Source organism: Callorhinchus milii, unplaced genomic scaffold (assembly GCF_018977255.1).
Source record: "Callorhinchus milii isolate IMCB2004 unplaced genomic scaffold, IMCB_Cmil_1.0 Scaffold4, whole genome shotgun sequence".
Lineage (NCBI taxonomy): Eukaryota > Metazoa > Chordata > Chondrichthyes > Chimaeriformes > Callorhinchidae > Callorhinchus > Callorhinchus milii.
Window position 1 is genome coordinate 51,073,354 of NW_024704745.1, and position 23,653 is coordinate 51,097,006.

General features: G+C 39.0%; 1 protein-coding gene across 1 annotated transcript in view; it reads left to right on the top strand.

The window, feature by feature from the left end:
• Positions 1–4,528: 4,528 nt before the first annotated feature.
• The window catches only part of tspan7b (tetraspanin 7b), a 47,208-nt gene continuing 28,083 nt past the window's right edge, over positions 4,529–23,653 (top strand). Inside the window, exon 1 of the mRNA XM_007901410.2 lies at positions 4,529–4,661. Coding sequence (XP_007899601.1) covers positions 4,581–4,661 — 81 coding nt within the window. The 5' untranslated portion in view covers positions 4,529–4,580. The remainder of the gene's footprint in view (positions 4,662–23,653) is intronic.

Below are 23,653 nucleotides of genomic sequence, written 5' to 3' on the forward strand. Positions count from 1 at the left end.
GTAGAAATAGGCCCTTTGTAGCCTACTTCAACCTTTATTGTAGTGCTATTCCAACTTAATGAGCCACGCAATTCACTCTTCCCATTTGGTACGTTTACTCCCTCTCCTTTACAGCTCTAACCTTTCATGGCCAGTTGTAATTTGACACTGGAATCTCCAGCGCAAAAAAAGTCATGAAAGAGTAAACGGTTTTGATACTGACCTCAGAAATAATGATTACACTCATTACTAATTCCTTTACTCTCAGTCCATTGGCTGGTGGACAATGAAACCAAATGGATTATACAATACTGTAAATGATTCCATTCTGCTAGTCCTTGTGTTATTTATTTTCTGTGATATATGATATGCTATATATTATTAAAATTAGCTTCAAAATCAAGTAGATATCAACAACGTATTCTACTAGAAAGGAATGCATGCAAAATTGTATTATATATTAAAAATATTGATGCTAAAAAAGTATTGTTTCCTATTGCCAGCCTCTACAAAAAACAACTATTAGGATTATTGGGTTTGTAATGAACTAAAGAAAACTGTGGAAAATAAACAAAGGGTTTTATGATCTTGCAGAGACGTGCTTTCACTTGCTTCTATGCTTCCGTGTTCCCATGGAAACTGTTTAGCCTTTGTGAACTCTACTGAGATTCTCATATGTTTCTACTGACAACAGTTGTTGTTTATAGAAAGACCAAATGTATAACTACTGTGGGAATGTTTGTGGCTCTGAGAAGATGTTAAAGATGCGGGAATGTATGGGAGTGAACAACATTGTGTAACAGCAGGCAGACTGGAGCCTTTGGTTAGTGCCCATATGCATATCCAACTCCACAGCCCTGAGCTTCACACATCTTGACAGGCAGTTGGAACCACTTAGAGTCCACAAGGGGGCTCATGAGCAAGGGCACCAGCATACAGTCTCAAACAGAGGGAAACCTTTATGTTTGCCAAATGCCATGCCAAATCCACCAGACAAAAACATCTCTACAATACTCTTTTTCACACAATTCAGCCTTTTGTCAGTAATCATCATAGTATTTAATAGAGCTGCTGTATACTTTTTCGAATACCATGTTTTCTGAGATCAGATCAATTTGATAAATTCAGGATGAACTGCTTTATACATGTAACGTTTGAATGGTTCATGTTAGGTCACTGTTATGCAAGTGGTGTGCATACTCAATCTAGTCCCAATTGATCAGATATTTAAAATGGAGATAGTTTGAAATAAAATATATTTCTTTACACACAAGCGTTCAATAATGCAGAATGCCTGCCCCAGAAGGATGTATCAATTCGGATGCTTAAATTAAAATCAATTGGGAGACAGACAGACAATCAGACGGAATCACTAGGTTAGTATCAGGGGCAAAAATCCTGGATGACTCTCCCCTCCCTAACCCAGGATTCTGAAGCTGATTGTATTAATCCAATTGCTGATCCAAATCGATCATCTAATTAGACTGGGGGGTGATTTTAAAAAATAGTGTAGTGCATTATTTTATCATAAAAGTGATAAATTGACAACTTGCAACCAACGCAACACAGTGGCACAGATCATGTGAGTTCTGAGCACATTTCTGGCACAGATTATGGAAGCTTCAAGTCCCAGGGAACCTGTCACATGTATCCGCCAGACACAGCTTGGCTGAGATTCACTGGTTCTCAGCCACGGTGCTAAAAGCAACACGAGCTGGGGAGCGATGCTCCTTTCGGCGGTAAGTTTACCATATATTGATAATAGGGACTCAGAATGGAAAATCCGCATAGACTGTCAAAGAACAGCAAATTTACCACCAAACAGACTATCCTTCTTGCCATTTTATGAATGCGTTACCAGTCTTGAAGTGGGAGTGATGTCAACATTGGAAAGCATTATGTCTTCCTCATTCCAACCCTGTCAACGTACTTACAGAGCAATTTAGATATATGAACGAGTTAGTTAAAATGCAAGGTTTTTCAAGAGACAAATAATAATAAATAACTGACACTTTAAGTAAAAAAATGACTGGCAGCAAGACTACAAAAACTTATGTCACCTTGGATTCAATGGTTGCACAGGTTTTCGGTTTACAATTGTGATGCTACAAGTAAGATTAGTATGACAGTAAAAAAAAGTAATTCAAACATCAAGAATAGTTGTATTACTAGATTATGGTATTAGTCCTAAAGCAATCAACAAATACGTTATTGCAATCTTACATGAAAATAAAATATGTAAACACTATAGTGGTGAAATTCCTGATCTCAGCACAATCACCGACATTACAAATGGAAAATCATAATGCAGGCGCACAAACAGACATTTTTCAAAGTTATCATATAACAAAAATTTGGATGGGTTCAATGTGTATTGAATGCATACCATCGATCTAACCCAATTCTGTCTTGACGTTTGCCGAAAAAATACATTACACGTTACCAAAAAAAAACGCTCTGTGAAGCTCTTCGATGTTTTGATATCATCAGACCCTGTATTAATATAAATGCAAGGATTATTATTTATTAGTTTATTTCAATTTATGCCTAATACATTTTAAGTAGTTTTAATCTCACAACAGGGATCTATCCTGAGTTGATCAGCATATACGTATGTACAAATGGTGAGCTTTTACTGTGACACCAGAGAATTAGTGTGTCACCAGATCAGCAACATCATTGTTGACAAAGACCGAGAAAAGAAGATCCTTATAAATTGCAAGAATAATCGGCTCGATAAATGCTCCAGTGCAACACTAAAGGCTTGAGGTCTCAGAGTTTTCCCTCGCAAAGTTTGATTGCAACCATGCCACTGGTTGGACGTATAGAATGGAAACCAAGTGTTTCCTTACAAGAGAGAGTGAGTTCAGAAAGGACAAAAAAGAATACATTTGAAATATAGTACCAGCAGAAAATGCTGAAATTACACAATACGTCGATCGGAATCACAAGAGAAGATCTAGAAGCTTAATTTATCTTTTCTATCCTTTGCTTTTTGGCCAGTTGAGCATGTCCAGAATGTTACGTTTATTAAATCAAAAGCAAATGTCCCCCCCTTTCTTTCCCTCTCCGAAATTGTACTAGTAGCACAGTGGCTTCCTCTGAGCATTTATTGATGAAGATCCTGTTGCAGTTTCAACACACGGTCTTTGAATTATTGCCCAGGAATAAAATGTAGGACGCCTACTTACTCCTTTGTTTTCACAGAGGTAGCATTGGACACATCACGATAAATGTTGATTTGAACTATCTCAAAAATAGCACGCTTTACAACAACAACAACTTGCACTTAGCTAGCACCCTCCACGCAGGGTAGTTTTTCAGTTGGATCTGCAATCTTGATGTTTCTCAGTTAGATCCGCAATCCTTTATTCAGAATTATATATACAGTGCATATACGGCTATTCTCAAACGGCTCATTTCTTTGCCATGATTGTATAATCTTTCAATGGAAGAAATTTCTGCGTGTTCCAGTGTTCTCAACATAAATGTCTCGGGAGCCCACAGAATCGGATTCGTGTAGAGAATAAGTCGATTGCACACCATAAACGCTGCAACCTCAAGCAGATGTGCAGCTTCCTGCAAAACAGCAGGAAATCGAAGATGCTGTCCATCCAGAGGTTTGGGTTCTGAATTACTGCGGGCGATGCCTCTCGGGAATGGGATTCAAATAAAATAAATGGAAGTACTCGCTGTAACCTTCGGGTCGTCCTTAAATAAACATTTACTGAAATACTAGAAATCGACACGCTGCAAAAATGTTACCAGCAGCAGCGAGGGGTAACTGGCTGTGGTCTGCGACCCACACTTCAGAATGCGGTGCCCATCTTTACAGTCGCATCGCTACATAATTTAGGTGTCAAGTCAATATGGAGCAGTGATTTGGCCTCAGGTGTTCGGTGCCCGACTCCCTCGGGTGTGACAGCTGATGAAGCTGCACAATATGAAGATCTAAATGTTAGGGACCAAAATGAGGAGGACGAGACAAATGCATTTTGCGTTGGCATTGTTTTACCGTGTGCCTCGTCTGGAACAGTACCAATCCGCATTCACGTGGGTTTTGGTAATGTAAAGGATAACATGTGTGTGATTCTGCCCCCACGCCTAATGCACACACTATTTTTGCGGTAGGAGCATACGCATTTATTTTCTTGTTGCTTCGTGTCTGGGATCTCGGTTTGTCGCCCTTTGGCTGCGGAGATATCAGTACAGTGTTGCCAGCAAAACCCGTCCGAACACGTCTCCCTCCCATCAACCAGGCGCAGCGGCAGCGGCAGCGGCAGCGGCAGCCGTGCGTTTGGGCTCGTGGCGGAGCTGACTCCAAAGTGGCCTGAGCGCGGAGCCGCCGCCGTCCTCGAGCAGCGGCGGCTCTCGACCCCGCGCCCAGTGACAGCGGGGTTTCCTGGGCGATGCGTGGCGTGCAGCCAGAGCCGTGGGCTCATTGCGGAGCTGACGTCATCGAGGCTGCGTTCATTGGTCCTGTGGTGCAGCGCCGCTGGTCTATGACTTTAATGCTGCAGTCTCCTGGCGGGCGGGGGGCGGGCGGTGTGGGGGGGGGGCGGCAGGAGAGCGAGCACTGAACCGTGACCGCGGAGAATAGTATGGCATCGCGGCGAATGGAGACCAAACCGGTGATAACGTGTCTGAAAACTCTGCTTATCGTCTACAGCTTCGTTTTTTGGGTAAGAAACGCGAGTAAAGTGGAGGGAACTGTGTCCTGTCCTTCAGCTGTTGTCCAAATAGAAACAAATATTTACACATATTGCTTTCAGGACGTGCGATTTGGGGCAAAGAAAAAGGCTGAAGATTGGGAAGCGAGGCTGGTGGACCATGTTTTTTTCTTATCCAGTTGCTTATTGTCTTTGTATATGTAACGACTTGCTATATTTACCAAAATACCCATAATCTAGGGGTTGTTTTGCAAATATGGGATTGATTACAAAGATCAACAACAGATATTTATTTATATGGGAATTGCATTATAATCGACGCACTGGCGATCAAGTGATGCGCAGAACTACTGCAGCGAAACGTAAAAGATCTTCAATCTTAACATTGCAGCCGTGGGTTTCCAGGTGTATTTTCCTGGTTTAAGGGGTATTTGCCCCCCAAGTAAATGCGCATTTCGCTTTAGTAACTTGCGTATTGCATCGGGCGCTGAAATCACGTCCGATCCGTTATGATCTGTAGTGTAATACTGTATAGAAACATCCAGACCAACTTCCCTGGAGAGATTTAATACTCGGTTGTGTTTTGGTTTTGCTGCTCAGTTCATTCGGGTACAAGTAGACGATCATTCTAGACTTGTGCCTTCGTCTCTCAATTCACTAATACATCAGCAATGCAGACATGCAGCAAACAGCCCCCATCAGACTGTTCTTTTAACAAAAAAAACCTGAAGGGCTTCAACGAAGCAATGCATTCAGTCTATTTTCCCACAGTGGCTTCTTTATGGAACTGCAGTATGTCCCCGTCCCCCCCACCCCCGCGTATAGCTTTCAAAAAATATAAACGCTTTGTATGTAACAGTAAATGAATTGCCCCCAAAGTTATTGCTGCTTAATTCCTTTACCATTTCAGCCCAATCGGTGGATAATGTTGAATGCACTATGAATATGGATATAATGCATTTAACACTTCTGTGGATTGAATTGCAATATTTCTGTCTTGATGTGAGAAATTAGCCATATCACACCATCCCTAATGTCTTCTATTTTCTGCTCCACATACAGTGTGTTTACATTGAGTTGTCTTGCCAGTCAATGTACTGCAGTGAGGGGCAATTTCACCCGCTGGAGAATAGTTCATTTGCATTCTTGACGATCCCAAATGAAATACCTCTGAATGGTTGACAGCAGCGCGTGGTATTCTTCAAATTATTTAAGAATGCAGTTAAGATTGGGCTGGGAGATATAGTATGTGCCTGTAGAATAAAACCTGTAGCACTGATGATGGTGATGATGATGATGATGATGATGGTGATGTAACGTATGTGTGTCTCCATTGATCTGGAAGATCGGTAACTGGTGAACAGTGGACACCTAATGAGTTATTAGGAGCCTTACACATTTATGAAATAATTTAATAATACTCCTTGGATTTGATATACAGTAGGACCTTTTGGAGGATGTCTCAAAGGATGTCTCAAAGCTTTTCAAAGGATATACTGTTAAATGTAGTGACTGTGCATTTTGTACTTGAACGTGGCAGCCAATTTGTGCACAGTAATGTCCCTTAAACAACCATGAAGTGAATGATCTATTTTATTTGGGGTGATTGTTGGCTAGGACACCGAGAGAAACTCCTTTCTATACAGGTCACATATCTTAATAATCTCAATGCCTATATTTATATTCGTTGGTAGATAAACTTGTTTCAAGCAACCTCCATACTGACCTATCCACTCGGTCTGCTCAGTGGAACCTGGGCTGCTGCATGTCTTCCGCCCCACCATTGGTGGTCGAGCCTTCAGACTTTCTGCTCCCACTCTTTGGAACTCCATCCCACAGTCCCTTCGCCTCTCTCCCTCTCTTACCTTCTTCAAGACCATTCAAAGACCCTCCTCTTTGACTGTACCTTCTGTCACCTTCCTAACCCCATCCTGATCCCAATCCCCACAGCGGTTGAAAATTAATGACTTGGGATATTCTCCCGATGTGAAAACATATACCAATATAATTTCTTCTTGTTGTTTGTACTGATTTTTTTTCCCCTCTACAGATCTGTGGGCTGTAGTTAGCCTCTCAGTAGTTAGACCTCAGCCAGATCTGGGCGTTGTAGTTAGCTTCGGCACTCCCTAGCAGACCACAGAAGAAAAATCAGGCGAGATCCCACTCATTCCTACATTAAACACTCATCTTCTAAGCTCATATTTCAAGAATGGCCACTTGGATGAGATGCTGGAGGGCAATTCATATATGTGAAACCATCGTTCAACAGCTTTGGTGGGGGGATGGGAGACGCATCTTTTTCACATGCAGTGTAAGTTGACTGATCTGCTTTGCTCACTCCAAGACAGTGTATAAAAAACAGTTATAAATAAACTTGACATTTGGACAAGGAGAATGTCCAGGACCTAAGGGAAATAATGAATTAATGTTATCACAACTGACACGATTCTTCTCAACTTATATTTTACGAGGCATTCAAGAATGCACTGCTGCATTTTGTGGGTGAAACATGGCAGCCAATTGTGCTAAGCAGGGTCTCGCAAACAGTCATGGATTGCGTGATCAAATTCTTTTTTGGAGGGATTATTATCCCCAGAAAAGCAACCCGCCAATCGACTAACAACCAGGTTCCTACTTACTGCTGGGTAAACAGTGGCGTGTGTGTGGAGCGTGGAAATTTAACAGATTAACAGATCGCTTCACCATTGTATTTATACCCTCACCTATAATGACAACAAGTTGTAATTCTGTAGTTTTTTTCATGTAAAAGGAAAAAAGAATGCCACATGTGCTTGTTCCTAAAGTCTACTTTTAAGAATACAGTTACGGTGAGTGACATGCTGTACAAAGTTATTGGACAGATTTGGACTACTGTAACATGAGAACTGTTTACGATTGTTTAGCAAATGTAAAAGTATAGCATCTTCATTGAACTAAGCAGTTACACGAATCGTAGCTAGTATTTATTTTATGTTTTTAAACTAAGTATGTATTTTGTGTAACAAATGAAAACAAACAAAAAATTCAAGTAGAACAGCAAACTGTAATTAGCTGGGGAGATTTTAACATTTAAAGCTAAAGTATTTAAACGGGATGTACGTTCTGTTATAGATATATGGGTGCAGGGAGAAGAATATGCTGAATTTCTTCAGTCCAGTAACCTTCTTTGAAATATTTGAACATTGGAGAATTTTCCAGTTGTCTGTCATAAAACAAAGTAGCAGGAAGGCAAACAGTTGCAGTTTCTGTGGTAACTAATTTGGATCAGTTAGAAGTTTTTTTCTCTTTGTTTCTTATTCTCTCTCTCACTCACTCTCTATTTTCCTCTTTTATTCTTTTCTCATGTTTTCATCCTCTCTTCTCTGATGAGCATGAAAAAGAGATTGTCCAGACGAGGTCAATGTTGAACCTTCAGGACTTGTTGCGGGTTACCTTTCCCCAAGTGGAATAGCCAAGACTGGCAGAACCTCCCTCCAAAAAAGCATTGGTCAAAACCATTTTTATGAAGTTTTTTAAAAATTGTGACCTTGGCAGGTTTATATGAAAGTCAGATTTTGAAACCTGTCCAAAAGTAAAAGATATTGCATTTTTGAATTGCAGTTTGTTTATGGCCATTGCTAAAAGAGACAGCTTGGTCTTCTAGCTAAATGGTGAGGTAAAATTCCATCACTTGAAAATACTTGAAGGGTATTCTTAAAGGATGACAATAAATAGGAAGGAGATTAGTGAACCGATCAAACAATGTTGACAGCATGATTGTGAAGAACTGCGATCTCAACAAAATTCAGATTAGCAAGATGTGTCTGTAATATATTGTAGGTTTATGTTAATTTTAATTTTTGCTTGAGAGGAAGCAGATGCTAGAAACGTCAAGCCGATCAGCAGATCTCACTGCAGCCAAAGTACCAATACAGTTGAAATGGAAGTGCCTGAAATAGAAATTCATCCATTTTGTGAATTTGTTTATTGACCTACATAGAAAACAAGATGGGTGGTGTGACATGGTCACTGTAACTATGTACTGTATTATGCCATAGAGTGGCATCACAATTCCCACCATGACAAGATCTCTTAGACCTTGGAGAATTGTGAGGGAAGAGAATTATAGATCAGCTGTGGTAACCACTCTGAGTACCTCTTGCACACTTCATAATAATAAATAATCCTTTGATTTGGTATACTGACTTTCATGTCGGGAAGACGTCTCAAAGCACTTCACAGAATTTATTATGAAGTGCAGTGGCTGCGTATTTGTAAGCGAACGCGGCAGCCTAATTGCACACAGCAATGTCCCACAAACAGCCATGAAATGAATAACCAATTTTATTTTGGGGCGATTGTTGGCCAGAACACTGGGAAAAACTCCCTTCTCTTTTGAATATAACGTTCATCTGAACAGGCAAAAAGGATTTCAGCTTCAAGTCTCATCAAAGAACGAGACTTTAAACTGATAATGAAACACCCTCCAGCACTGCATTGGAGTGTCACCTTAGACTATGTGAGTGCAAGGCCCGATGGTCATGAACCCACAACCTTCTGACCCAGAGGCGAGAGAGCTACTACTGAGCCAGGCTGACATACATGGTGGTTGGTTGTGTAGCAGGATTGAATGGAAACTGGGACGAGAACTTCTGTCAAGTCTCTCAGTTAATGATTTTTCACATAGCTTTTCCAAAAGAACTGTGGTATGTGTAATGTAGTATGATGATAAACCTATTTGGCCTTTTATTCCTGGTGGTAGGGAACTTACTGTCCCTTTCTCTCCAGGAAGTAAAGAGCACTTGCTTAGTTTTGAAGGGCTCAAGGCTTCTGGGAATATTTGATATAAATAGGGAAGGGGACGAGGTCATTGCTAATATTTATAATTTAATGTTGAAGATGAATTTGAGCCAGTTCTTCACACTACTCTGAACATTTATTTGTATAATTAATTCTTTCCAGAAGCAGCTGCTGTCTTGTCCTCAGCAGGGCAGAATTCCAGCCATCTGTTTTTCTCAACAAATCGTGGACTCTTCTTTTACCTTTGAAAAGTTCCTTTGACCCAAGCTTTCACCACTGGCTGTAAAATGCCTGATTTGGGGTTTTGAATGTTTGAATCCTGCCTTTATTGAATCGTAGTACTGTATTTAAATAATAGAAATAGATGTAGCAGAAATCCAGACTAATTCCACGTGGTGTTAAGGTAGTATGCAATGTGAGGAAAACAATTATAAAACAATTTTGACACCATTTATTCTCATTAAAAGTATTATTGGTCTCCATAAGCAGTTATGGAGACCAATAATACTTTTAATGAGAATAAATGAAAATGTTAGGGTACACCATGTGGAATGGTTTATGTGAGGTGTCATCAGTTACAAGCATCATTTCCAAACCCAATTCTGTCATGGAGTGACATCCACACACACACTTTCCAGCAACAATAATCGGCAGCGATCAGGAACTTTGGCAGTAACCAACTTTATTTACTGGTTAGGATTTCGATGCAGAGTGTAATGGTGATTTTCTTCTCAGATCTGAGCTTGAAATAAAGGGTTGAGGGGGTTCTGGACTAATCCAAGGTCTGTGAGTTTGTGAGGATCAGTTTATGAAAAGGCTGTTGGATTTATTGAAACATGCATTTAAATCCCCATTTTTGCAGCAGTTTGATTAATCGCTCCTTTGGTCAAGTTCATGTCAAAATTATTAATTCTTAGGACTAATGTTAGGTCATTAACCCAAATAAATGATCATTGCCTGCATTCAAATGACATTTCGGTCTTTTTTTCAGTAAAATAGCCTGGAGATAAATCCACAATATTTACTGCACCTGTATCTTTCTGATTGATTGTTTTTTTCCCCAAAAAATGTATTGGAGGTGCACATTTTTGTTGATATAATAACAACATATTTGGGCCGCAAACATGGTGATGTTTTTGGAAGACAGTTTATCTCCGTTATTATACCTCTTTCAGAATTTTTAGACTTGACTACCCTTTTTATCCTGTCTGGGTCTCCGCCTGAAAATCTTAAAAATTCATTTGATCTTTCTGAACTGTAAATCATATTTTAGCTCCTGACAATTTGGGTCAGACATGGAAAATTAAATTGGCTAAATGATCAAAGCACCAGCTGTTATTTTTAAGGCCATATATTTTATATGCTGATTCATTTCCACTGCATGAGACCTATTAATTAAATTTGCTGAAGCCCCAAGAAATTATTGACCAAAATATTTTTTTTGCTGGCAGTTTGCTAAGTTGGTTTGTGGCACAGCCTGTACGTTTGATTTTGGTACTATCTTCATTCTTCTTGTTTTACTGGCTTTGTCCACCACAAACTGATGTTAGGAACAATGAGCCTTGTTTTATTTCATTAGGAGGTAACTGAAATAACTGTTGGTTGAAAAGTCTGAGATTTCATCAACCACCTCATCTATCCGTGCTTCCTGTATGCTTTAATATTCCTATTTTCCAAATGCCTAGGCTTTCAGGATGCATATGATATGCAGAAGTTGGTGTTGTAATATTGGAAAAATACTGTATATAGGTAAACTCAGCAAAACATTCCTAAGGTAAACCCCCCTCAATCTTTAATGCTCATTACACTGCTTCCAAATAGTAAAGTATGATTGTACTTTTTTGGTGAATGGTATCAATCATATTGACATTTGAAATTCTATTGTTTTCATTTAGGATCTGATGAAAATGTACTTCTTAGTATTTTAACTTTTGCAAACCAGTAGATGGCTTTTTCATAGAGAAAATTTATCTTCATGTTACAGGTATCTGAGATGGCAATCTGACTCTGAGTCAAAATAACAACAGTAAAATTCCTCAAAATGGTTTCCATAGATCTTTCCCATATCTGTTTAGTTGGTTTATTAAATGCTGGGTGGGGGAGAGAGAAGTAAGCTTTTCTTTTGAAGCAGGATTCATCGAGATAAAAATCTAAATGTTTTAAATATCTTTATGCATGTTGATGGGAAAATATGAATATAAAAGGGTAGAATACAATTTCAAAGCTGGCAGAAATTTATAAACTGTGAGGTAGTATTGAAGAGACCCTTTAGTAATTTGAAAGGGAAAAGGATGGTCGTGATGCTTATATTTGCACATTAGATCTTGGATCTCAGATCTCTTAGATTTTAAGTGTTTCGCCTATAAAATACAGTCAATCCACTTTACAATATATTCTGCAAAGTGCTTTGAGACATTTCAATGACGTGATAAGGCGATATATCAAATGCATATTATTATCTTTCCTGTCCAATTGGAGTAAGACCTCACATCTCTGTGGCAATCCATGGTTCTCTGCCAACAAAAAACAATTCATATTGAGGTAAGTATTAAAAGTATCTTGTGGTGAAGAGACGTCAGAGCTGCACCAAGAACATCTCAGCAGCCAAAGCATCAGATCTTTTTGTATGTATTCCATTTGAATTTTAGCTGCAAGATATTTAGAGAAAGATAAATATAAGATTTTTATTCAACTCTATAATTTTTTCTAAGATTGGTATTGATATTTTTCATAAATCCATTCAAGATTAAATAGAATTTGATTGTCTGATTTGTACTAAATTTGAAGGATTTCTCGTACTTCTGTTTGCAATAACTGTTTGATACTTTCCAAAGAATTTTCCAATTTCTGTGCCATTCAAAGCATATTTTTTCCTAAGATAGCAAAGAGCTGAGGAAAGATTTTACTGTATTTGGGTTATTTGGAGAGGTCTTTGCAACAAATGCTGTGATACTTTTGAGCAACATGCAGCTAAACATTTAAATATTCCAAGTTCTTTCAAGTTGTAAAATTGCATTCTGCTTTGGAGATCAATGCTGTGATTATAACCAGTGCTGAAACCACCTCTGTCTCCACTCTCAAACTGCTCAGAGGAAAAGCAAAAAATGACACAAGGATTGCAGAATTCCCACCTTGCCAGTAATCTTCAGGCTGCACTGACTCTTGTTTGTGGTCTAGTTTCTTTTGTCATTTTTTATTTATGACTTTTAAATATGCAATACAAACAAAACTAAACCATTGCAAGTTCCATTTCTGGAAATAGATAGCAGGAATCCATGTCATAAGGAGAATCACAAAATATGGAATGATACAGTCACATTCATTTTATCTTTAAAACTCGTACACAATTGAAGATGGTCAGCACTACACCCATCCAATGAAAGCTGCAAGTTCTGACAAAAAACACAGCAGCTGAAGGTTCTGTGAATAGTTAAGGTGAATTTTGATTGATCAACAACAACATCTTGCATTTACATAGTGTCCTTCAAGCGGGGTAGCATCCCGGGGCACTGATCAATATTGTATAAGAATAATCCTTGCATTTTGATTTTTTTGATATAGCGCCTTATCATGTCTTTGAGACATCTCAAAGCGCTTCATAGAGTATACTGTAAAGTGAATTGACTGTATATTTTGTGAGCAAAACTCAGCAGCCAATTGTGAACAGCAGTGTCCCTCAAACAGTCGTGGATTGAGTGACCAAATTATTATTATTATTATTTTGAAGGAATTATTACCCCCGGAAAATCATATTTTTCACCATTTCCATTGATTGCATTTGTCACTTCAGTACACTTGAACCTCGTACCTTCCCGAACAGTACAAAAATCATTCACTGTCACTAAATTGTTAGTGAAGAGAAATATACAATTTGTTTACGTATTGCCAGCAACAGGGGTGAAAGGAATAGCATTTTTCCCCTACTGTATAGAAAAGGACAACTGAGTCAGGTGTTTTCTTTTCAAATGAATGTTTCAGCTGACACTATGTACAAGCACTTTTTGTTGGCAGAAAGGTTTGGACCATACTTTGTAAGAAACACACACAAATGCCCTCCTTGCTGGTCTCCCCAGCACCACCATACACAAAATCCAATTAATTCAAAACACCGTTGCTTGGATTAAACTCTGCACTCCATCACACCAGTCATTGCCAGCCTCCACTGGCTCCCAAATACCGAACGGATCGATTTTAAGATGCTTTCACTCATTTGCATAGCACCTCCCTGCCTATCCGACCTGCTTACCCTCCACTCCCCCATCAGCTGCCTCCGCTCTACTGGCTTCAGCCTCCAGTTTGCCCTTGTCCCCTCCGCTCCACTATCGGGGGCCATGACTTCAGCCCTACACCCCTCAATCCCTCAGCTTGCCCCCTTCCTTCCCATTTTCAAATTCACCACTGTCAAGTGCTCCGGCCCCCTTCCCCAAGTACTATATAAAGCAGGTTGTTGTTTTAATTCATTTCATTTTAGCCATATAAATCCTGCATGAACATGGGATACATTCACAAAAAACTGCAGTGTTCAGTGAATGCTTTAAAACTAAACACGTCAACGGAAGTTGCTACAGTTGCTGTTGCTTTTCAAGTGTAATTTTTAGATGGCGCCTCAAACCCTCAGACTATATTTTAGCTTTCAAAAGGGATTAGATAAATACCTAGAACGGAGTAAACTACAGACATATGGGAAAGGTCAGGTAATTTGGACTGAAAGAATTGCTCTTAAAAGAGTCAACACAGATACCATTACGATGGGTCAAATGGCCTTATTCTGTGCTGTAAAATTTTATGGTTATGTGGTTTTAACTCAGTGCAAATGCATTAATCTTATACCTCAATGTTTAAGGCTTAAATTACTCAAGATTCAATCTGGAGAGAAATAATTTTCTTCAGATTCCTGTATAAGAAAAAAATACAATCAAATTTTATCTGTTATTTTCTTTGCCTAGTTTATTTTGGAAAAAAAGGTCATATCAAAAGGTCATATTTTGTTCAGAGGCAAACATAAAGGTTTGCCTCTGAACAACATGTCAGGATAGATAGAGCTATATTTGGACCTTTTGGATGTCATCAATCAATGCAAATTCAAAGCTTGAATTTGAATTTCGAAAGATTCTAATTGAATCCAAATTGGAAACAATGGTCTTGTTGAAACCAATTTTTATTGAATATTTAATTTTCATGATTAACTTGCTAAGGTGGGGAGATTGCCTGCTTTTACAGAAACACCTTTTTCCATGGGTTAGCTGGTTAGGTACATTTTCAGTCTATTGGCACTATTCTATAAAACTATTCAAATATCAGGATATCTTCCAACACTCTAATAAGAACCCTAAGCAATGAAAATGATTTGAAAAAAAGAATTTAAAATAAAAAATATTACAATTTAAAATTATCCCCTTTCAACTCTGCTCTCTTTGTCCTTTTTTTTACTGGATCTTTTATTGTTTTCTACTTATTTCACCTTTTTTTTATTCAAGCCAATTGCTCACTCTGACTAACTGAGCCAGTGAGTAACCATGACATTCTGCTTCACCCCAGCTTTCCTTTAATCCCTATATTTGATCCCTGAACAAAGCCTTTATATTCTGCATCTAGGATATTGCCTGCTTGCACTCCTAACTCAACCCTTCCACATTTGAATCCTTTACCCGTTACCACTGCCACCTTGAATTTAGACTTCTCCAATGCTCTCCTTGCTGGCCTCTCACCCTCTGCCCACCACAGGTTGCAACTCATCTAAAGCTCTGTAGCCTGTATCTTCCCCCACATTACCCTCATTACTCCTATTCTTATCAAACTGAACTGACTTCAAGTAGCACACTGGAGTAAATTTAAGGTCCTTGTCCTGATCTTCAAATCCCTTCATAGTCTGTCAATTTTCAACCCATACTATCTACCCTTTGCTCCTGATGCCCTCCATCGCAGCAATGGCAGTTGAGCTTCTATGCCCGATTCTTGGAATGTCTCCCTGGATCCCATCAACTTGCTCCTTCTCTCCCTACCCTCAAAAAGCTCTTTGTTGACCATACCTTCAATTAACACCCTTATTTTTTTCTTCCTATAACTCCCTGCTTAGCGCTCCCTATTGTTTCTGTGAAGAGCTTAAGACATCCTTTTTATGTGAAAAGGCACTCTGTGAATGCAAGTTGCAATTTTATAGAATTATAACTTTAACCATTTACATTTATCTTGCTTCTTTCTTCAGCTCCCACTTTGTAGGGTGGGAATAAAGTTAGAAAGTTAGGTTAAAAATCAAATTGATAGGTTGTTTTTACAGTCATTGAGATGAACAAGCAGAAGATTTGATGTGTCACATTAAAGATATGCTTAAGTAGATCTCTGCATGATTCTCACATTTAAACCAGAAAGTGAGAAAGGCAAAACCAGAATTCAGTATTTTATCCTTGCATCTGGAATTTGATCAGAATGCTCGCCATCTCCATTTCTAACTTGTCTGTGAAACATGATCCGGTCTTTAACATGCTATCTATTGTTAACATAGCCCCCCAAAACATTTCCTCAAAGAAACATGAATTTATTGAGAGGGAGAGGAAAAGTGGTAAGTGTAATACATAGGACATGACTGAGTGACATGAAGGAACTAAAAAGTTGCAAAGCTTGAATAACCAGGGACCACAGTCTACAACTATTCAAAGTTCAAATTGCCACCTGCATAATGTGTCTCATTTTCTGAATTAAGTTCATTTTCGTAATCAGTTTGTGGCTGCTTTAATTATTTTCCACTTTAATAGGTGGGAAGAATATCTGATTTCTGATTTAAAATTTTTCATCTGGATCATTAACCATTTTGTTGGCTTCACCTCATAGTGCTTGGTTTGGATGAGGACAGGAGTGTTACTAGCCTGTTACTGCAGTAAACCTAGAATAGGTCTGATCTGTATAAATCGTATAAGTCTTATATCTGCCCAAATCCCGATCAAAAGCTTTTTCTAGGCAAATTTGACATAACTCATACTTTGCGTAAATCATATTAAATGTGTGGACTTATGCAAGGTTTACTGTACATACATCAGTTTTAATTGATGTCACTCTCCCCCCACATATACAGAATTACATTTGTATAGCGCGTTTCACATCGGGAGGACGTCCCAAAGAACTGGAAATGTCTTTTCTCACTCCTCGTTTTTCCATCTACAAACTGGAATGTGGGCGAAATTGGAAGGACATCCCAAGGTGCTGGATAGAGCAAAGGAGGGGAGTGTGCTGAGAGGCTGAGATGATGTTGACTCGATAATGTGGAGTCCTGTAGCTAAGTGGATAGACCACTTGCCTCGCAAGGGAGAGGATCTGGGTTTGAATCCCGAGCAGGGCGCAACCTTGGGCGAGTTTCCTTACTCTACACGCTTCTGTTTACCTAGTAGTATGTAGGAGCCTGGTTGTTAGTTGATTGGTGGATCGCTTTTCCGGGGATAATAATTCCTCAAAAAATAATTTGGTCACTCAATCCACGACTGTTTGTGGGACACTGCTGTGCGCAATGGCTGCAGTGTTTTGCCCACATAATATACAGTCAATTCACTTTACAATATATTCTTTGAAACGCTTTGAGACGTCTCGAAGATACGATAAGGCGCTATATCAAATGCAAGGATTATTATTTTTATTATATAGAAATGTAGAAATTCTTTTATGCTGGTATGTTACAAAATCCAGGAGCAAAGCTTGAGCATTTCATCGATGTCATCGCAGTCCATACTTGTGTTGCTGCCTTAAACAGACTTTTATCTAATATACCCAGATCATAGGGCTTGGGGAACTGCTTTAATCTTTTTCTGTCAATTTGCTTGTCCATGGGAGAATGATTCTGGAGCATGTATCATGGGGAGCACTTGTAAACAAACTGCTGAAGTTGCATCTTGTGATTTAATCCGATTTGGTGGTTTTAGCATGTTGTTTGATAGGTCTTGTGTATTTTAAGTTCCTTGCTTATAATTGGATTTCCCATCATTATAATTTGTTTAAAAGTCATACTGAGTTGTTTTCTTGCAAGTTACAAATAAATAACATTTACTATCTCAATTATGTTTCCTCTGCTCTCTAATATTTTCTCATCAAGCATATCCTCACTTGTCATTTGTACTGGAACTGAAAGTTTTAAAGACATTCAACTTTTAAGTGCGGTATGTCTATGCCCTGTGATTTTATTGCAATGCGCAACTTACCTCGTTGCCATCTGTGGAACAGAGCTTGAGTCGGTCTAGCTACCGCCAGTACATTTTACCATAGCATTTTGCAGTGGGCACCGTTGTGTCTGAAGTTAGCAATATTGCCTCTGTCCACCTGTTCCACATGAACTTGGGAATTTAATTGCCCACATGCCTTCACAACGATTGCCATCATATGGTACTCTATATGTACAGCCCTGCCATGTTCACGTTAGGCCTTCTTTGGGTGGTGCACACATGAAGATACCCTGTAATCCCTTTCTGACCCCCGCTACATTTGTGTTGCACGAAGCATAATCCAATGGCTGGGTGGCTTCATCATGCAGTATGTTAAGTCATGTCATCACATAAGCAGAAATAAACTTTGTTTATTTGTTTGGCCCATGTTGCAAGAGGGTTGAAGCAACAAAATGCAATGAACACACTGAGATGGCTGGTCGAGACACGTGACTGGCAGCATTTCTATTCTTGCCTTTAAAAAAAGCTTCAGAAAATTGGCTTCAAACTTAAAATTGAAGCAAATAAATTTTCAAAATTCTGAACCAACTGAAATGTTAAGGCAATGGCCCTAAGCCTAAAAGCATGAAAGATGTGGGCCCCTGCTGTAGCCCGCTCATTCAGACTGGTCAGCTGTATGACAGGATATTTGAGGAAACATTGAAACTGCTCTTATCAAATTGATTTGGCTGCAATATCTGTTGTGTGCCTTTCAGTTGGCCTCCAGTTGATTAACGTGTGTGGTCAGCTGTGCGTTCACACCCTTTTGTTCTTATCAGAAGGATATGAAAAATAATTGTTTTTCTTTTCCTCTGACAATAATGACTGTGTGCTGTAGAATTTGGATAGCCAATAAAAAAGTTTACGTTTGTCAACCAGCTTAATTGAAAACCTTGACAAATCTAAATGTGTGAAATAGTGGACATTTTTGAGTGTTGAATGATCACAAGTTTCTAGTGATATCGCTTAAGTTTGTCAATAGATTCCTTTTTTAATTTTGTCTATAGCCTGCTCTTTACCATGAACAGCTTTGTGCTGGGTTAATTTAATGCATTGCTTCCATTTAACATATTTTTTTCAACCCTGATCCTCTTTGCCTTTGTTCTGTGTTCACCAGTTGTTTCTTCCAGACTGGCTTTTTAAAAACTAATTTATTCTATCTATAATTTTTTTTAAAAAAAACCTATGGGGGAGGGGGTGCGGGAAGATGGTTCACAGTAAAACCAGCCTTGTTTGCTAATGGAATGAATATATATGGACGGTTGTTGTAATTGCAGTGGTAATGAGCGTTTCCCATTCGGGGGAGCAGATTTTCTCTCTGCTTCTGCTTACCTTTAATTGGAGATGGTCAAGAATGCTGCAGCTGTTGTCCAATCAATCGATATACCCGGGTAAGGTTTCAATGTAATCCTCGCAGCTGACAACAGAAGGAAGTAGGAGGTAGGGGCAACGTGATGAGCATTCTGTTGGGATCTGGCTTGCCAATTAACAGGCATGCCCTGTGGTGTCAGCCTTGCATTTTTTTCCTCCTTTTATTCCCATGGGAGAGGGGGAGGAGATACCTTTATAACTGGTTCTTTTTCCTGGTTCTAAATACAGTTTGCACATGACCGCACTAAGGGAAGGGGAAGAACAAATAATTGTATCATTTGCGAGTGTTAAACAAACAAGGCTTAGAATTATTTGTGTTTATATAGCATAGAAAAACCAAACTGGATAAGGAACTTCAAAGAGTGAAGTAGTGCTAAATCAAGGTGAAACAGGACGTTTGATCTTTAAAATAGAGATGGGTATTTACAAGAATTCTTCTACAACAACAGCTTGCATTTATATAGCACCCTTCACGCCAGGTAGCGTTCTGGAGCGCTTAACAGTGACGGAGTCTGACCATGTTTATGTTTTTTTATCATTCTGGAGGAAAGTACCCTGCTTACCTAATTTTGTAAAGTATTAGGGACAATTTTGGAAAGTATTTCACAAGACCCAAGACTTAGGGCCCCATATTCTGTTAGTTGTCTAAGTACTAGCAACTAGTACTAGCAACAACAATAACTTGCATTTATGTAATGCCCTTCACATGGGGCAGCATCTCGAAGTGCTTAATAAAGGCGGATATTATATTATAAAAATATCTGCATGAAATTTCCAGCAAATACAAGTGTTTATAATTATCTCGCACAAATAGCATGTTCTCATTGTTGCTATTTCTTTCATACTAATCTTACAGTTTTAATATACTCTTAAATCTTTCCTTCCCCTCCTCCGTTTTTGTTTTGTTCTCTCACACCTGTTCCTTTGGTGAAAATCCAAGATAAAATACAAGCGTTCAGCAAACATTGCTGAAAATGTGACAAGTCCATACAATATTTGTCACTGATGCACAAATTCACCGTTATAATGAATAAGCCAAAAGCTGTTTGTCATTCTCAGTCAGATCAGAAACAATTCTATACATGCATTCTACTAATCATATCTCCATAGTGGTTATTGAAGGGGAAAAATCAAATAAAATCATAGGTGTCATGGCAAATTTGTCTAGGAGAGATAACATAATGGCTTACTTAGCAAGTCCAATCAAACCATTTAATCGCAATGGAGTTAGGAAGTTACTGAGGTACAGATAGATGGTCAGTCCAAATATAGATGTGATTTCATTAGATAGGAACTGTGGAATGTGACCAGAAGGTTGTATTTCATTTGGAATACTGTTGTTGAATGTTCGATTTAGTTGCATGTGTATTGACTCTCTGGATACTGACACATTCTTGATAATGAAATGGGCTCCACAATTAGCTCACTGTATCAACAAGTAGATGCCAGATCTTGATAATACTGGTAACAGGTTGTCAAGAGAAGTATAGCAGAAGGGACTGGGGAAATAGACTGAAGACAATATACATCTTAGTACAATCTAAGACTCAAAGTACTCAATATCTGAGAATAGGATGATTCATAGATTCATAGATTGTTACGGCACAGAAGGAGGCCATTCGGCCCATCAAATCTGTGCCGGCTCTTTGACAGAACAAGTCACTTTCACTAACCCCAATCACCAGCTTTCTCCCCATAACCCTGCAAACCCCAGATACCTATCCAGTTCTCTCTTAAAAGCTGTTATCGAATCGGACTTCACTACCCTTTCAGGCAGATCATTCCAAATTCGAACAACTCGCTGAGTGAAAAAATTTCTTCTAACCTCCCCTCTGCTTCTTTTGGTAGATATCTTAAGACTGTGACCACGGGTCACAGACACACCTACCAGCGGAAACAGCTTTTCCTTATCTAGCCTGTCGAAACCTTTCATGATCTTGAAGACCTCTATCAGGTCCCCGCGTAACCTTCTCTGCCCTAATGAGAAAAGTCCTAACTTCTCCAGCCTGTCCTCATAGCTAAGGTTCCCCATTCCTGGTATCATTCTCGTGAATCTCCTCTGCACCATTTCCAATGCCTTAATGTCCTTCCAGAAGTACGGTGCCCAGAACTAGACGCAGTACTCCAGCTGAGGCCTAACCAGTGTTTTGTATAGATTAACCATAACCTCCCTACTCTTATACTCTATGCCCCTACTAATAAAGCTCAGTACACCAAATACCTTTTTTACTGCCTTATCTACCTGCCCCGCTACCTTTAATGATTCGCTTACTTGAACACCCAGATCTCTCTGTACATTCACCCCCTTAAGATTGAGCTACCAAGTCTATATTGCCTCCTATCATTTTTCCTACCTAAGTGTATCACCTCACACTTATCCACATTGAAATCCATCTGCCACATGTCAGCCCATTCCACCATTCTGTGTATGTCTGCTTGCAGTTGGTTACAGTCCTCCTCACTATTTACTACCCTACCTAACTTTGTATCATCTGCAAACTTGGAAATAGTGCTCTCTATGCCCAAGTCCAGATCATTAATATATATTAGAAAGAGCAGTGGTCCCAATACTGATCCTTGGGGGACACCACTACACACCTCCTTCCATTTCAAGAAACACCCATTAACCACCAGCCTCTGCTTTCTGTCACTCAGCCAGTTCTTAATCCAAACTGCCACTGTCCCTTTAATACTGTGGGCCTCTAATTTTTTTATTAATCTCTTATGCGGTGTATGATATGATATGTGTCAAAAGCCTTTTTGAAATCCATGTAAATAACGTCCACCGCATTTCCTTCATCAACCCTCGCAGTCACCTCTTCAAAAAATTCTATTAGATTTGTTAGGCAAGATTTGCCTTTAACAAATCCATGTTGGCTATCTCTAATTACCTCATGTTCCTCTAAGTAGAGATTTATTCTGTCCCGGATTATGGTCTCTAGCAGTTTTCCTATTACCCAAGTTAGGCTGACTGGTCTGTAATTTCCGGGTTTGTCTTTCTGCCCCTTTTTGTAGAGGGGGGTAACATTAGCCACTCTCCAGTCTCTTGGCACCACTCTTGTGTCCAATGAAGATTGAAATATGATAGCCAAAGCCTCCGCTATTTAAACCCGTATCTCCCACAGCAACCTTGGGTGAAACCCATGATGGTTCATATTTTAATGTATAATTTACAGCTTTTTACATATTGTACATTATTCCAGGTACCTTTCCTCACTAGGCAGGGGTCCTCCTGTATTTAATGCAATGGGCCACAGCCATGTGAGCCTAAACAGTGATTGCTAGCAGTGCTATCCAGTCATTTGGGCCCAGGAATTTTAACATAACTCATAAATAATAGAGCACCTGTTGTGAAGAATCTTAAAGAACTAAGGTAACTGGGTCAGAAGGGAGACATGGTAAGATCCTTGAGGGAATGGGTAAGCCTCTGATTGATATTTCAGGAGCTACACTAATGCTGGAGCTTTACCGCACATGACCAGACTATATGAAGCAGGAAATTATAGATTGATTATCTAAACAGCTGTATTGGGAAAATGGCTGAGAATTATGCTGGATATCGTCTCTAAAAAGCACAGGCCTTAGGAGTTATTAACATGGTTTAAGAAGCAATTGGTCATGCCTCAGGAATTCACAGAGGATTTAATTGTATTCCTGTTCCGTGCTCTCCAATCTTCATATTTAACATCTATGCATGTTTGCTTCCAGAAGATATAATTGTGCAGTGATCAGAAATATGGAAAAAATCTAGTTGAAATTCTAGTTAATCATCATGCAGCCCTAAGGTGTTGTAGCACATTCTGACGTCATTGTCGTCCCCATCCACCCCCCACCCCCAAACAACAACACCCATCCACAACAACACGCACTGTCCCCAAGGTGAAATCCGATAACTCAGCCTAATGGCTTACTAAACAACAAATCGTCCTAATGTGCATTTACAGCATTTATCATGAGAATCATTAGAGGGTCAAGTCTTACCATTTTCATGTCGAACAAATCAAAATAATGTTCAACATAAAATTACAGGCATTGTATTTTGTTATTTTTCACTCTATATTTATGAAAATGTAACCACTACATTTACTGATCTTTGGCCTGTGACCTATAATGCACAATCTGGTTCCTGCTAATGTGTAACTATATTAGTGACAGCTGCTGCCATTTCTGGCCTTACTTGGAAGTTGAAATAAAATGTCCTTGAAAATATCAGGATACCCCAGTAATATTCTGACGAGTAATAATTGTGATTATTTTTCTATGCATGTGTTAATATCTCTGTAGTCATTGTTTTATATAAAAAAGCATAATATTGAATTTAATAGTAGAATCCAATGAGTATACTTTACATTAAAACTGAATTCGCAAACTCCAAGAAAAAAAATTCAGTGCTGTAAAGGCAAGTTGTTTCTAAAATATCTTTGAAGAAATTTGCATTTGTAAATGTGTCTGAATTTTTATTAACTTCTAGTGTTATCTTGAAACAATCTTACTGTTAAAAATGATCTTTCCATTGATGCTGCCTGACCTGCTACGTGTAACCAGTGACTTCTGTTTTTATTACTATTAACAATACCTGAATGCACTGTTCTGGGCTCCATCATGTAATCCAATATCCTGCAGTCATCTGGTGTGATTTCTCTGTTGTGATTAAAAGGTTATCTTTGGATA